Source organism: Triturus cristatus, chromosome 8 (genome assembly GCF_964204655.1).
Source record: "Triturus cristatus chromosome 8, aTriCri1.1, whole genome shotgun sequence".
NCBI lineage: Eukaryota > Metazoa > Chordata > Amphibia > Caudata > Salamandridae > Triturus > Triturus cristatus.
In genome coordinates this window covers 9516185-9532284 of record NC_140591.1, presented here as the reverse complement: position 1 = coordinate 9532284, position 16100 = coordinate 9516185, and the positions used below count along the sequence as shown (strand labels likewise).

At 52.6% G+C, this 16100-nt stretch overlaps 1 protein-coding gene across 1 annotated transcript in view; it reads left to right on the top strand.

The window, feature by feature from the left end:
- The window catches only part of TBX15 (T-box transcription factor 15), a 283475-nt gene that overhangs the window by 167680 nt on the left and 99695 nt on the right, over nucleotides 1-16100 (top strand). The window contains exon 2 of the mRNA XM_085620709.1: nucleotides 2475-2691. Within this exon, the coding sequence (XP_085476835.1) occupies nucleotides 2475-2691 (217 nt within the window). The remainder of the gene's footprint in view (nucleotides 1-2474; nucleotides 2692-16100) is intronic.

Below are 16100 nucleotides of genomic sequence, written 5' to 3'. Positions count from 1 at the left end.
TGTTTTTAGCCATTTGCGCTGTCTCGCGACAGTTCGCGCCCGCAGTGACGTCATGCGTCGCGCGATCACGTCTTTCTTCTCGCGATCATGCACCGCGAGAACAACTCAAAACAAGATGGCCGCGCCCGCAAGCAACCACATGGGTAAGTTGGCGACCCGCAACCATGCAGAAAATCTCGCGAACATGCCGGAAAAAAACTTCCGCATCTTCGCGATATTTCTGCTTGTTTGCGATAATTTTAAACATTCTCGCGATAATTTGCGAAGGTTAATTCCGCAAATTCCGCCCACCCCTACTTGTGGTCTGAGTGATGCCGTGGCCGAGTCCGAGAGAGAACTGTGGGACGAAGCAGGTGCCGAGGTGCTGGAAGAAGGGGACCCGTTGGTCGAGGTTTCCCCCGAAGGACAGGGAGGGGTGGCCGAGCAAAGTACCTCTGATCACGGCCGTGACCGTCATCACCAGGAAGCCGAAAGCAGTGAGGACCGGAGCAGGAACACTCCCTATGGGTTGCGCAGCAATCCGGAGCCGAGAGACTTTTTCTGCTAAGGGAGGCCGGAGGAAACAGTGGACTTTCGCACTGCCGCTCAGCGGCCTTGGGAGGCTGCTTATGTAAGGGACTCTAAGGACATTGTATGTTGTTGTTTGACTCACCGTTATAGGTTGGATGGGATGTAGTGAGCCACCCGGCCACTGCGGGCGCGGACCAGGGAGTATATAATGAAAGGTGACGTCAGCGCACGTGGCGGACGGCACGAACTGAGCAACTGAGTAGACGTCCTTTATTGGGTTCCACCGTCAGGAGTTAGGCCTCCCACAACCCCCACCATTAGTAGTCGGCTGAAGCCCCGGCCGAATGCCCCAGGGATTATCCCCCGGTTCACATTAAGCTACCAGAGTACCTTGGAGATATCACACCGAGGGCAGGGAGTGAGTCTCAAGTGCTATGAAGCCGAGGGCGGGGAGTGAGTCTCAAGTGCTATGAAGCCGAGGGCGGGGAGTGAGTCTCAAGTGCTATGAAGCCGAGGGCGGGGAGTGAGTCTCAAGTGCTATGAAGCCGAGGGAGGGGAGTGAGTCTCAAGTGCTGTGAAGCCGAGGGAGGGGAGTGAGTCTCACGTGCTATGAAGCCGAGGGAGGGGAGTGAGTCTCACGTGCTATGAAGCCGAGGGAGGGGAGTGAGTCTCACGTGCTATGAAGCCGAGGGAGGGGAGTGAGTCTCAAGTGCTATGAAGCCGAGGGAGGGGAGTGAGTCTCACGTGCTATGAAGCCGAGGGAGGGGAGTGAGTCTCAAGTGCTATGAAGCCGAGGGAGGGGAGTGAGTCTCAAGTGCTGTGAAGCCGAGGGAGGGGAGTGAGTCTCAAATGCTAGGAAGCCGAGGGCGGGGCAGGCAGCTGAACAAGGAGCCGGCCTTCCTGCCAGGGTGCTGCTGCATTTTCAAGGTGGATTCTCTCACGGGCTTGGAGCTCATAACATACACGTCACTATTCCCCTCTGCACCAACCGGGGTTCAATGCTGCGGCGCTCAGGGTACCCCCAAAGACAGCCAAGGTGACCACATTAACCAGTTGAGGTTTCCCAAATACAGTGCGTCCCCCTGATTACTTCAACTTGCCATTAATTTTCCATCTAAGGGGTGTATTTTACACACAGTGACTTGTAGGTAAAAGACCAGCAAAAGAGTTTACGGAATATTGTGTTGTTTTAGCTGCACCTTTGACCCCCCCCCCCCCCCGCGCTCACTGACCCCCCCCCCCCCCCCCACCTCCCCCCCATTGGACTCAGGGTCACAGTCGCCGTGCTTCCTAAATGCAATTCAACCGCTGGCTGCAGGTCTGTCCCAAAGGATCTGGTGACATCCTTCCATCCTTCCCCCACCCATCCATCCATCTATCCAACCCACTCATCCATCCAATCCAACCCACCTATCCTTCCATCCCACCCAAACAACCACCCACCCCATGCCATCCATCCACCCGTCCACAAATCCATCCATCCACACATCCATTCATCCCATCACTCCCACCCATTCCTCCCACCCACTCATCCATCCATTCATCCCATCCCTCCCACCCATCCCTCCATCCATCCATCCCACCCACCCACCCATCCACTGGTGGATTCCTCTGATTGGCTGGTAGGCTCTCCACAGTCACTGAGCGTACCTTCTATCTCTTCCTCGGCTTTACATAATGTGTATGACACACTGGTTCAGAGTGCCTAGAAGCGTCTGCGCTATACAGATGCAATCCATCTAGCAGTTTATCATTTTACCTTAACATGAAGAGCAGAATCAGCCCAGCCGGGTCCCACCTCTGTGCTCAAGGGGACATGCACTGAATCAATCACTCAGTATTTGTATAGCGCGAGTACTCACCCGTGAGTGTTTCCAGGCGCTGCGCGCAGCCGCTTCAGGCGCATTGACCCACGGAGCTGTCCCCCTCTGCAGCGTTGCTCACTCCCTTCTTCTCTCTTGCAGACTCCGAGCAGAGCCCCGGCTCGGACCCCGAGGGGCTGGCGGAGAGGACGTCCTGCTCCTATGGCTCGCCCTCTGACCTCACGTCGCAGGTGGCCCCTGACCCCACGCCGCCCTCGCCCTCCACCATGGAGGAGATTCAGGTGGAGCTGCAGTGCGCAGACCTGTGGAAGCGCTTCCACGACATCGGCACGGAGATGATCATCACCAAAGCAGGCAGGTGAGGTGGCCAGAGGCAGGGGCTTTAAATGGGCCGGGGCTGGCCGGTACTGAGCTCTGCAAGCACTCTGAGGGTGGGTGTGACCAAGCAGAGGGCTTATCATCACCAAAGCAGACAGGTGAGGTGGCCAAAGGCCGGGGCTTTAAATGGGCCGGGGCTGGCCGGTACTGATTACCTGTAAGAACTCTGAAGGTGGGTGTGGCTAATCAAAGGGCTGATCATCACCAAAGCAGGTAGGTGAGGTGGCCAAAGCCAGGGCTTTAAATGGTCCGGTGCTGTCCGGTACTGAGCACCTGCAAGAACTCCGAAGGTGGGTGTGGCCAATCAGAGGGATGATCAACACGAAAACAGGCAGGTGTGGTGGCCATAGGTGGCCGTAGGTGGCGCTTTAAATGGGCCATAGCTCTCCGGTACTGAGCTCTTGCAAGAACTTTGAGGGTGGGTGTGGTCAATCAGAGGGCTGATCATTACCATGCAGGCAGGTACATGTGGCCAATCAGAGCAATGATCAACACGAAAACAGGCAGGTGAGGAAGCCTGAGGTGGCCACAGACCAGGGCTTTAAATGGACCGGAGCTGTCCGGTATTGAGCACCTTTAAGAACTCTGAGGGTGTGTATGGCCAAACAGAGGGAAGACTGAGTTATAACCAAAGGGAGATCTGTGTTGTGCTCAGGGAATGACCGACCATTCACCTAAACCGGAAGTGCCAGGTCGATACTACATCAAGGCCTGCAGGTGTGGCACCCTGCTGGTTAATGGCGGCGTCACTGAATGTCACAACCAACTGTCCCCCGCCTACTCAAGAGTCCTTCGACAAGAAGGACGTGTTAATGTTTCTTGTTCTATAGGTTTGGCGTCTTGCCAGATTGCTAGGGTGATATTCTGGACAACAGTCCCGGCGCCCCCTCCCTCCTCCACCACATACCCAGGGCCGTCTCCTGATGCTCTTTGGCGCATGCGCAAGTTTCGGTGAGTCTCAGGTACAAGAGACTGACCATGAGCGGAGCCAGACTGACACGAGGCACGGGGCAGCTACGCCCCTGACTGGGCAGAGAGAGACAATCAAAAGGGGCGACTATATTTGCAAGATGCACCACCATGCCACTGTGCAGCGGGAGAATCCAGGGGTCCCAACGTGGAGCCATGCTCCATCAGTACCCAGGTGTCTCACCGTGGAGCTGTGCTCCATCAGTACCCAGGTGTCTCACCGTGAAGCTGTGCTCCATCAGTATCCAGGTGTCTCACCGTGGAGCTGTGCTCCATCAGTATCCAGGTGTCTCACCGTGGAGCTGTGCTCCATCAGTATCCAGGTGTCTCACCGTGGAGCTGTGCTCCATCAGTACCCAGGTGTCTCACCGTGGAGCTGTGCTCCATCATTATCCAGGTGTCTCACAGTGGAGCTGTGCTTCATCAGTATCCAAGGGTGACACCGTGGAGCTGTGGTCCATCAGTAGCCAGGTGTCCCACCGTGGAGCTGGGCTCCATCAGTATCCAGGTGTCTCACCATGGAGCTGGGCTCCATCAATACCCAGGTGTCTCACCATGGAGCTGGGCTCCATCAGTATCCAGGTGTCTCACAGTGGAGCTGTGCTCCATCAGTATCCAGGTGTCTCACCGTGGAGCTGTGCTCCATAAGTATCCAGGTGTGTCACCGTGGAGCTGGGCTCCATCAGTATCCAGGTGTCTCACCATGGATCTGTGCTCCATCAGTACCCAGGTGTCTCACCGTGGAGCTGTGCTCCATAAGTATCCACGTGTCTCACAGTGGAGCTGTGCTCCATAAGTATCTAGGTGTCTCACCCTGGAGCTGTGCCCTATCAGTATCCAGGTGTCTCATCGTGGAGCTGTCCTCCATGAGTATCCTGGGGTCTCACCGTGGAGCTGTGCTCCATCAGTATCCAGGTGTCTCACCGTGGAGCTGTGCTCCATCAGTATCCAGGTGTCTCACCATCGAGCTGTGCTCCATCAGTATCCAAGGGTGACACTGTGGAGCTGTGCTCCATCAGTATCCAGGTGTCTCACCATTGAGCTGTGCTCCATCAGTATCCAGGGGTGATACCGTGGAGCTGGGCTCCATCAGTATCCAGGTGTCTCACCGTGGAGCTGGGCTCCATCAGTACCCAGGTGTCTCACTGTGGAGCTGTGCTCCATCAGTATCCAGGTGTCTCAACGTGGAGCTGTGCTCCATCAGTACCCAGGTGTCTCACCCTGGAGCTGTGCTCCATCAGTACTCAGGTGTCTCACCCTGGAGCTGTGCTCCATCAGTATCCAGGTGTCTCACCTTGGAGCTGTGCTCCATCAGTATCCAGGTGTCTCACCGTGGAGCTGTGCCCCATCAGTATCCAGGTGTCCCACCGTGGAGCTGGGCTCCATCAGTATCCAGGTGTCTCACCATGGATCTGTGCTACATCAGTACCCAGGTGTCTCATCATGGAGCTGGGCTCCATCAGTATCCAGGTGCCTCACCATGGATCTGTGCTCCATCAGTACCCAGGTGTCTCACCGTGGAGCTGTGCTCCATAAGTATCCAGGTGTCTCACAGTGGAGCTGTGCTCCATAAGTATCCAGGTGTCTCACCCTGGAGCTGAGCCATATCAGTATCCAGGTGTCTCATCGTGGAGCTGTCCTCCATGAGTATCCTGGGGTCTCACAGTGGAGCTGTGCTCCATCAGTATCCAGGTGTTTCACCGTGGAGCTGTGCTCCATCAGTATCCAGGTGTCTCACCATCGAGCTGTGCTCCATCAGTATCCAAGGGTGACACTGTGGAGCTGTGCTCCATCAGTATCCAGGTTTCTCACCATTGAGCTGTGCTCCATCTGTATCCAGGGGTGATACCGTGGATTGTGCTCCATCAGTACCCAGGTGTTTAACCGTGGAGCTGTGCTCCATCAGTATCCAGGTGTCTCACCGTGGAGCTGGGCTCCATCAGTACCCAGGTGTCTCACTGTGGAGCTCTGCTCCATCAGTATCCAGGTGTCTCACCATCGAGCTGTGCTCCATCAGTATCCAGGGGTGACACCGTGGAGCTGTGCTCCAGGTGTTTCACCGTGGAGCTGTGCTCCATAAGTATCCAGGTGTCTTACCATGGAGCTGTGCTCCATCAGTATCCAGGTGTCCCACCATTGAGCTGTGCTCCATCAGTATCAAGGTGTCCCACCGTTGAGCTGTGCTTCATCAGTATCCAGGTGTCTTACCGTGGGGCTGTGCTCCAACAGTATCCAGGTGTCTTTCTATGGAGCTGTGCTTCATCAGTATCCAGATGTCTCACACATGGGGCTGAGCTCCAACAGTATCCAGGTGTCTCACCGCGGAGCTGTGCTCCATCAGTATCCAGGCGTGACACCGTGGAGCTGTGCTCCATCAGTATCCAGGTGTCTCACCATGAAGCTGTGCTCCGTCAGTATCTAGGTGTCCCCCGGTGGAGCTGTGCTCCATCAGTATCCATGTGTCGCTCCGTAGAGCTGTTTTCCATCAGTATCCAGGAGTCTCACCCTGGAGCTATGCTCTAAAAGTATCCAGGTGTCTCACCATCGAGCTGTGCTCCATTAGTGTTCAGGCGTGACACCGTGGAGCTGTGCTCCAGCAGTATCCAAGTGTCTTACCGAGGATCTGTGCTTCATCAGTATCCAGATGTCTCACATGTGGGGCTGAGCTCCATCAGTATCCTAGTGTCTCACCGTGGAGCTGTGCTATATCAGTATCCAGGTGTCCCACTGTTGAGCTGTGCTCCATCAGTGTCCATAAACAAAAGAATGGGTGTCAAGGGAAAGAACGCGCAACCTGCAAAATTTCACACCAATAGTAATTTTGATCCACAATTATCCTAGTGCGGTGCTTTCAACTTGAGGATAGGCACCCTAATCCTCAAAACAACAATCAAAGATTGATTCACGTATTTTCTCGTGTCGAAGCACTCGCAAATTAACCAACAACGTTTCCTGTTACTGTCACAAAACTAAATACACATTGATGTGGGCTTCTCTTCTTCTTTTATTTTCATTTGAATCTCCAAACTTCTTTTATTCATAACATTCTTCCACTCCCAACGCGTTTCGTCGATAGGGATTAACCCATGCGACTTCCTCAGGGCTGGAAGCAATAAATAATATACATTGGAGTATAGAAACTCACTTGTTTCATGTCCAATAGCCCACATTATTTCCATGTGCAAAAGAAAAAACATGCTGTGTGACTTCACACTATTATTATAATCACATATTTGCATATAATTAATATATTAAAAACTTAGACCCATCGATTGAATATCCACTCCAGAAAATCATCCACCATTGTAACAGTGAACACTAAGCACTTTCGTGATGGCACCATTCTCCCAACAGTGAACCACACCAAATATTCATGCCTCTAAATAAAACCAACTGGTACCTTAATCTTTTGTAACTGTCTCCTAAGTTCCAAAAAGTACAAAAAACACCTAGTCAAACACACTGCGGAACACAAGAGGCAAGGCTGGCGAGGATAAACACAAAATTTTCTTAATAATATAACATACCTTAATGCACTTTGATAGCAATATTGTCCTTAATTCCTTCCTAATGGTCTTTTTCTGTTATCCACAATTACCTAAAATGCAAATTATGCTCTAAATGACACTGCACTACAAGATATTATGTCAGTCAGGCCACATGTCTCAAAACGACTGAAGTATAGTCTCACCTGCTTTCATTGAACACTGTTCGTGACCATTAGCGCAATTGTTTTTGCAGTATTCGTCAAATTTGTACATCCAAGTCTCTGAAGTACGGAGACCTATGAATAATGATAATCACCAGATTCTTAGTTAGAATCCTAACAATACTAAACGGCACCCCCCAATGGTCTTTTATAAAACTCTACTCTTACTTACTATTTGCACTGACAACGTCCCCGGATAAGGAACACTCTTCGCGTCTACTCGCGTCGCGTTTCCTACCCCTGTTTATCCACACCAGCAACATAAACGAGGTGACTCCTCCGTAGTTTAAAGAGCGCCATTTTGGATAGGTTTCAATGGTATCGAGTGAAACCAAACACGCATTTTTCGGGCGCCATTTAGGATAGGTTTCAATCATATAAATGAAACCAAAGAGCTACTAACTCTGTCAAATCAGGCCTATCATTTAAATCGAATATATACAGTGATCCACGTAAATATTCGTGGCCATTACTAATTTTATACGAAATAGGTCGCACACTGCTCGTCATACCAGCAAATAGCCCCATAGAACTCTGGATAATGTAGTGGCAGCGGTGAGTACGCCTATGCCACGAGTATGTCACTATTATGCCATCCCTGGACACGTGTTTCGAGGTAATTGCCTCTCGTCAGCAGGGAGCAGGTAAGTATGTGGGGTGCCGAATAGACTGCCAAAATATCAAAGGTATAGTACCTCTCACGGCGCGCAGGTGCGGAACCAAGGCTCGTCAGCCCAAGTCGCTCGAGAGAGCTTAAATGCAAATACGAAATAGGTCGCACACTGCTCGTCATACCAGCAAATAGCCCCATAGAACTCTGGATAATGTAGTGGCAGCGGTGAGTACGCCTATGCCACGAGTATGTCACTATTATGCCATCCCTGGACACGTGTTTCGAGGTAATTGCCTCTCGTCAGCAGGGAGCAGGTAAGTATGTGGGGTGCCGAATAGACTGCCAAAATATCAAAGGTATAGTACCTCTCACGGCGCGCAGGTGCGGAACCAAGGCTCGTCAGCCCAAGTCGCTCGAGAGAGCTTAAATGCAAATACGAAATAGGTCGCACACTGCTCGTCATACCAGCAAATAGCCCCATAGAACTCTGGATAATGTAGTGGCAGCGGTGAGTACGCCTATGCCACGAGTATGTCACTATTATGCCATCCCTGGACACGTGTTTCGAGGTAATTGCCTCTCGTCAGCAGGGAGCAGGTAAGTATGTGGGGTGCCGAATAGACTGCCAAAATATCAAAGGTATAGTACCTCTCACGGCGCGCAGGTGCGGAACCAAGGCTCGTCAGCCCAAGTCGCTCGAGAGAGCTTAAATGCAAATACGAAATAGGTCGCACACTGCTCGTCATACCAGCAAATAGCCCCATAGAACTCTGGATAATGTAGTGGCAGCGGTGAGTACGCCTATGCCACCTGATAACGATTTTAGCAGCTTACACAGCAACCCTACACACTTTCCTACTCCCTGCTGACGAGAGGCAACTACCTCGAAACACGTGTCCAGGGATGGCTAACGCTACTCATACTTGCATGCATTACACGGGCATAGGCGTACTCGCGGACGCTGACCTCAGGGACCATTTTTCATAGGGGTAACACGCTTGGTAGGTGTAGCAGTGTGCGACCAATTAGACTTAACTTTATTTTCAGGCTCCCTTGAGCCAGTGGAGCCGACGGGCTCATGGTTACGCACCTGCGCGCTACGAGAGGTACTTTACCTGATAACGATTTTAGCAGCTTACACAGCAACCCTACACACTTTCCTACTCCCTGCTGACGAGAGGCAACTACCTCGAAACACGTGTCCAGGGATGGCTAACGCTACTCATACTTGCATGCATTACACGGGCATAGGCGTACTCGCGGACGCTGACCTCAGGGACCATTTTTCATTGGGGTAACACGCTTGGTAGGTGTAGCAGTGTGCGACCAATTAGACTTAACTTTATTTTCAGGCTCCCTTGAGCCAGTGGAGCCGACGGGCTCATGGTTACGCACCTGCGCGCTACGAGAGGTACTTTACCTGATAACGATTTTAGCAGCTTACACAGCAACCCTACACACTTTCCTACTCCCTGCTGACGAGAGGCAACTACCTCGAAACACGTGTCCAGGGATGGCTAACGCTACTCATACTTGCATGCATTACACGGGCATAGGCGTACTCGCGGACGCTGACCTCAGGGACCATTTTTCATTGGGGTAACACGCTTGGTAGGTGTAGCAGTGTGCGACCAATTAGACTTAACTTTATTTTCAGGCTCCCTTGAGCCAGTGGAGCCGACGGGCTCATGGTTACGCACCTGCGCGCTACGAGAGGTACTTTACCTGATAACGATTTTAGCAGCTTACACAGCAACCCTACACACTTTCCTACTCCCTGCTGACGAGAGGCAACTACCTCGAAACACGTGTCCAGGGATGGCTAACGCTACTCATACTTGCATGCATTACACGGGCATAGGCGTACTCGCGGACGCTGACCTCAGGGACCATTTTTCATTGGGGTAACACGCTTGGTAGGTGTAGCAGTGTGCGACCAATTAGACTTAACTTTATTTTCAGGCTCCCTTGAGCCAGTGGAGCCGACGGGCTCATGGTTACGCACCTGCGCGCTACGAGAGGTACTTTACCTGATAACGATTTTAGCAGCTTACACAGCAACCCTACACACTTTCCTACTCCCTGCTGACGAGAGGCAACTACCTCGAAACACGTGTCCAGGGATGGCTAACGCTACTCATACTTGCATGCATTACACGGGCATAGGCGTACTCGCGGACGCTGACCTCAGGGACCATTTTTCATTGGGGTAACACGCTTGGTAGGTGTAGCAGTGTGCGACCAATTAGACTTAACTTTATTTTCAGGCTCCCTTGAGCCAGTGGAGCCGACGGGCTCATGGTTACGCACCTGCGCGCTACGAGAGGTACTTTACCTGATAACGATTTTAGCAGCTTACACAGCAACCCTACACACTTTCCTACTCCCTGCTGACGAGAGGCAACTACCTCGAAACACGTGTCCAGGGATGGCTAACGCTACTCATACTTGCATGCATTACACGGGCATAGGCGTACTCGCGGACGCTGACCTCAGGGACCATTTTTCATTGGGGTAACACGCTTGGTAGGTGTAGCAGTGTGCGACCAATTAGACTTAACTTTATTTTCAGGCTCCCTTGAGCCAGTGGAGCCGACGGGCTCATGGTTACGCACCTGCGCGCTACGAGAGGTACTTTACCTGATAACGATTTTAGCAGCTTACACAGCAACCCTACACACTTTCCTACTCCCTGCTGACGAGAGGCAACTACCTCGAAACACGTGTCCAGGGATGGCTAACGCTACTCATACTTGCATGCATTACACGGGCATAGGCGTACTCGCGGACGCTGACCTCAGGGACCATTTTTCATTGGGGTAACACGCTTGGTAGGTGTAGCAGTGTGCGACCAATTAGACTTAACTTTATTTTCAGGCTCCCTTGAGCCAGTGGAGCCGACGGGCTCATGGTTACGCACCTGCGCGCTACGAGGGGTACTTTACCTGATAACGATTTTAGCAGCTTACACAGCAACCCTACACACTTTCCTACTCCCTGCTGACGAGAGGCAACTACCTCGAAACACGTGTCCAGGGATGGCTAACGCTACTCATACTTGCATGCATTACACGGGTATAGGCGTACTCGCGGACGCTGACCTCAGGGACCATTTTTCATTGGGGTAACACGCTTGGTAGGTGTAGCAGTGTGCGACCAATTAGACTTAACATTACTATTTTTAGTTTAACCCCGCCATACCTACAATTTAAGTACCTAAATTCACCATAATCGTATACCATGCTACGGTCTAAACAGTAATGCCTGTCTTATCAAGGCAACTTTAATACATTTCCGGAGTAAATCGTTTTTGTTGTTGTAGCAACAAGTAAATTAAATGTGGTGTTTCTAAACACCAAGTGAAACGACCCAAATTACTCCATCAGTGTCCACTTGTCTCACCATGGAGCTGTGCTCAATCAGTGTCCACTTGTATCACCATGGAGCTGTGGTCCATCAGTATACAGGTGTCTCACTGTGGAGCTGTGCTCCAACAGTATCCAGGTGTCTCACTGTGGAGCTGTGCTCCATAAGTATCCAGGTGTCACACCATGGAGCCATGCTGTATCAGTATCCAGGTGTCTCACCATGGAGCTGTGCTTCATCAGTATCCAGATGTCTTACCGTGGAGCTGTACTCCATCAGTATCCAGGTGTCTCATCGTGGAGCTGGGCTCTATCAGTATCCTGGTGTCTCGCAGTGAAGCTGGGCTCCGTCAGTATCCAGGTGTCTCACCGTGGAACTATGCTCCATGAGTATCCAGGCGTCTCACAGTGGAGCTGTGCTCTATCAGTATCAAGGTGTCTCACCGTGGAGCTGTGTTCCATCAGTATCCAGGTGTCTCACCGTGGAGCTGTGCTCCATCAGTATCCAGGTGTCTCACGGTGGAGCTGTGCTCCATCAGTATCCAGGTGTCTCACAGTGGAGCTGTGATCCATCAGTATCCAGGTGTCTCAACGTGGAGCTGTGCTCCATCAGTACCCAGGTGTCTCACCCTGGAGCTGTGCTCCATCAGTATCCAGATGTCTCACCCTGGAGCTGTGCTCCATCAGTATCCAGGTGTCTCACCGTGGAGCTGTGCTCCATCAGTATCCAGGTGTCCCACCGTGGAGCTGGGCTCCATCAGTATCCAGGTGTCTCACCATGGATCTGTGCTCCATTAGTACCCAGGTGTCTCACCATGGAGCTGGGCTCCATCAGTATCCAGGTGTCTCACCATGGATCTGTGCTCCATCAGTACCCAGGTGTCTCACCGTGGAGCTGTGCTCCATAAGTATCCAGGTGTCTCACAGTGGAGCTGTGCTCCATAAGTATCCAGGTGTCTCACCCTGGAGCTGTGCCCTATCAGTATCCAGGTGTCTCACCGTGGGGCTGTGCTCCAACAGTATCCAGGTGTCTTTCCATGGAGCTGTGCTTCATCAGTATCCAGATGTCTCACACATGGGGCTGAGCTCCAACAGTATCCAGGTGTCTCACCGCGGAGCTGTGCTCCATCAGTATCCAGGCGTGACACCGTGGAGCTGTGCTCCATCAGTATCCAGATGTCTTACCGTGGAGCTGTGCTCCATCAGTATTCAGTTGTCCCTCCGTAGAGCTGTGCTCCATCAGTATCCAGGTGTCTCACCATGGAGATGGGCTCTATCAGTATCCAGGTGTCTCGCAGTGAAGCTGGGCTCCGTCAGTATCCAGGTGTCTCGCAGTGGAGCTGTGCTCAATCAATATCCAGGTGTCTCACCGTGGAACTATGCTCCATGAGTATCCAGGTGTCTCACAGTGGAGCTGTGCTCTATCAGTATCAAGGTGTCTCACCGTGGAGCTGTGTTCCATCAGTATCCAGGTGTCTCACCGTGGAGCTGTGCTCCATCAGTCTCCAGGTGTCTCACCGTGGAGCTGTGCTCCATCAGTATCCAGGTGTCTCACAGTGGAGCTGTGCTCCATGAGTATCCAGGTGTCTCACAGTGGAGCTGTGCTCCATCAGTATCCAGGTGTCACACCGTGGAGCTGTGCTCTATCAGTATCAAGTTGTCTCACCGTGGAGCTGTGCTCCATCAGTATCCAGGTGTCTCACCGTGGAACTGTGCTCAATCAACATCCAGGTGTTTAACCGTGGAACTAAGCTCCATGAGTATCCAGGTGTTTCACCGTGGAGCTGTGCTCCATCAGTATCCAGGTGTCTCACCGTGGGGCTGTGCTCCAACAGTATCCAGGTGTCTTTCCATGGAGCTGTGCTTCATCAGTATCCAGATGTCTCACACATGGGGCTGAGCTCCAACAGTATCCAGGTGTCTCACCGCGGAGCTGTGCTCCATCAGTATCCAGGCGTGACACCGTGGAGCTGTGCTCCATCAGTATCCAGGTGTCTCACCGTGGAGCTGTGCTCCATAAGTATCCAGGTGTGTCACCGTGGAGCTGGGCTCCATCAGTATCCAGGTGTCTCACCATGGATCTGTGCTCCATCAGTACCCAGGTGTCTCACCGTGGAGCTGTGCTCCATCAATATCCAGGTGTCTCACCGTGGAGCTGTGCTCCGTCAGTATCTAGGTGTCCCCCCGTGGAGCTGTGTTCCATCAGTATCCAGGTGTCTCACCGTGGAGCTGTGCTCCATCAGTATCCAGGTGTCTCACGGTGGAGCTGTGCTCCATCAGTATCCAGGTGTCTCACAGTGGAGCTGTGATCCATCAGTATCCAGGTGTCTCACAGTGGAGCTGTGATCCATCAGTATCCAGGTGTCTCAACGTGGAGCTGTGCTCCATCAGTACCCAGGTGTCTCACCCTGGAGCTGTGCTCCATCAGTATCCAGATGTCTCACCCTGGAGCTGTGCTCCATCAGTATCCAGGTGTCTCACCGTGGAGCTGTGCTCCATCAGTATCCAGGTGTCCCACCGTGGAGCTGGGCTCCATCAGTATCCAGGTGTCTCACCATGGATCTGTGCTCCATTAGTACCCAGGTGTCTCACCATGGAGCTGGGCACCATCAGTATCCAGGTGTCTCACCATGGATCTGTGCTCCATCAGTACCCAGGTGTCTCACCGTGGAGCTGTGCTCCATAAGTATCCAGGTGTCTCACAGTGGAGCTGTGCTCCATAAGTATCCAGGTGTCTCACCCTGGAGCTGTGCCCTATCAGTATCCAGGTGTCTCACCGTGGGGCTGTGCTCCAACAGTATCCAGGTGTCTTTCCATGGAGCTGTGCTTCATCAGTATCCAGATGTCTCACACATGGGGCTGAGCTCCAACAGTATCCAGGTGTCTCACCGCGGAGCTGTGCTCCATCAGTATCCAGGCGTGACACCGTGGAGCTGTGCTCCATCAGTTTCCAGGTGTCTCACCGCGGAGCTGAGCTCCATCAGTATCCAGACATGACACCGTGGAGCTGTGCTCCATCAGTATCCAGGTGTCTCACCGTGGAGCTGTGCTCCGTCAGTATCTAGGTGTCCCCCCGTGGAGCTGTGCTCCATCAGTATCCATGTGTCGCTCCGTAGAGCTGTTCTCCATCAGTATCCAGGTGTCTCACCCTGGAGCTATGCTCTAAAAGTATCCAGGTGTCTCACCATCGAGCTGTGCTCCATCAGTGTTCAGGCGTGACACCGTGGAGCTGTGCTCCAGCAGTATCCAGGTGTCTCACCGAGGATCTGTGCTTCATCAGTATCCAGATGTCTCACATGTGGGGCTGAGCTCCATCAGTATCCTAGTGTCTCTCCGTAGAGCTGTGCTCCATCAGTATCCAGGTGTCCCACTGTTGAGCTGTGCTCCATCAGTGTCCACTTGTATCACCATGGAGCTGTGCTCCATCAGTATACAGGTGTCTCACTGTGGAGCTGTGCTCCAACAGTATCCAGGTGTCTCACTGTGGAGCTGTGCTCCATAAGTATCCAGGTGTCACACCATGGAGCCATGCTGTATCAGTATCCAGGTGTCTCACCATGGAGCTGTGCTTCATCAGTATCCAGATGTCTTACCGTGGAGCTGTGCTCCATCAGTATTCAGTTGTCCCTCCGTAGAGCTGTGCTCCATCAGTATCCAGGTGTCTCACCGTGGATATGGGCTCTATCAGTATCCAGGTGTCTCGCAGTGAAGCTGGGCTCCGTCAGTATCCAGGTGTCTCGCAGTGGAGCTGTGCTCAATCAATATCCAGGTGTCTCACCGTGGAACTATGCTCCATGAGTATCCAGGTGTCTCACAGTGGAGCTGTGCTCTATCAGTATCAAGGTGTCTCACCGTGGAGCTGTGTTCCATCAGTATCCAGGTGTCTCACCGTGGAGCTGTGCTCCATCAGTATCCAGGTGTCTCACCGTGGAGCTGTGCTCCATCAGTATCCAGGTGTCTCACAGTGGAGCTGTGCTCCATGAGTATCCAGGTGTTTCACAGTGGAGCTGTGCTCCATCAGTATCCAGGTGTCACACCGTGGAGCTGTGCTCTATCAGTATCAAGTTGTCTCACCGTGGAGCTGTGCTCCATCAGTATCCAGGTGTCTCACCGTGGAACTGTGCTCAATCAACATCCAGGTGTCTAACCGTGGAACTAAGCTCCATGAGTATCCAGGTGTTTCACCGTGGAGCTGTGCTCCATCAGTATCCAGGTGTCTCACCGTGGGGCTGTGCTCCAACAGTATCCAGGTGTCTTTCCATGGAGCTGTGCTTCATCAGTATCCAGATGTCTCACACATGGGGCTGAGCTCCAACAGTATCCAGGTGTCTCACCGCGGAGCTGTGCTCCATCAGTATCCAGGCGTGACACCGTGGAGCTGTGCTCCATCAGTATCCAGGTGTCTCACCGCGGAGCTGTGCTCCATCAGTATCCAGACGTGACACCGTGGAGCTGTGCTCCATCAGTATCCAGGTGTCTCACCGTGGAGCTGTGCTCCGTCAGTATCTAGGTGTCCCCCCGTGGAGCTGTGCTCCATCAGTATCCATGTGTCGCTCCGTAGAGCTGTTCTCCATCAGTATCCAGGTGTCTCACCCTGGAGCTATGCTCTAAAAGTATCCAGGTGTCTCACCATCGAGCTGTGCTCCATCAGTGTTCATGCGTGACACAGTGGAGCTGTGCTCCAGCAGTATCCAGGTGTCTCACCGAGGATCTGTGCTTCATCAGTATCCAGA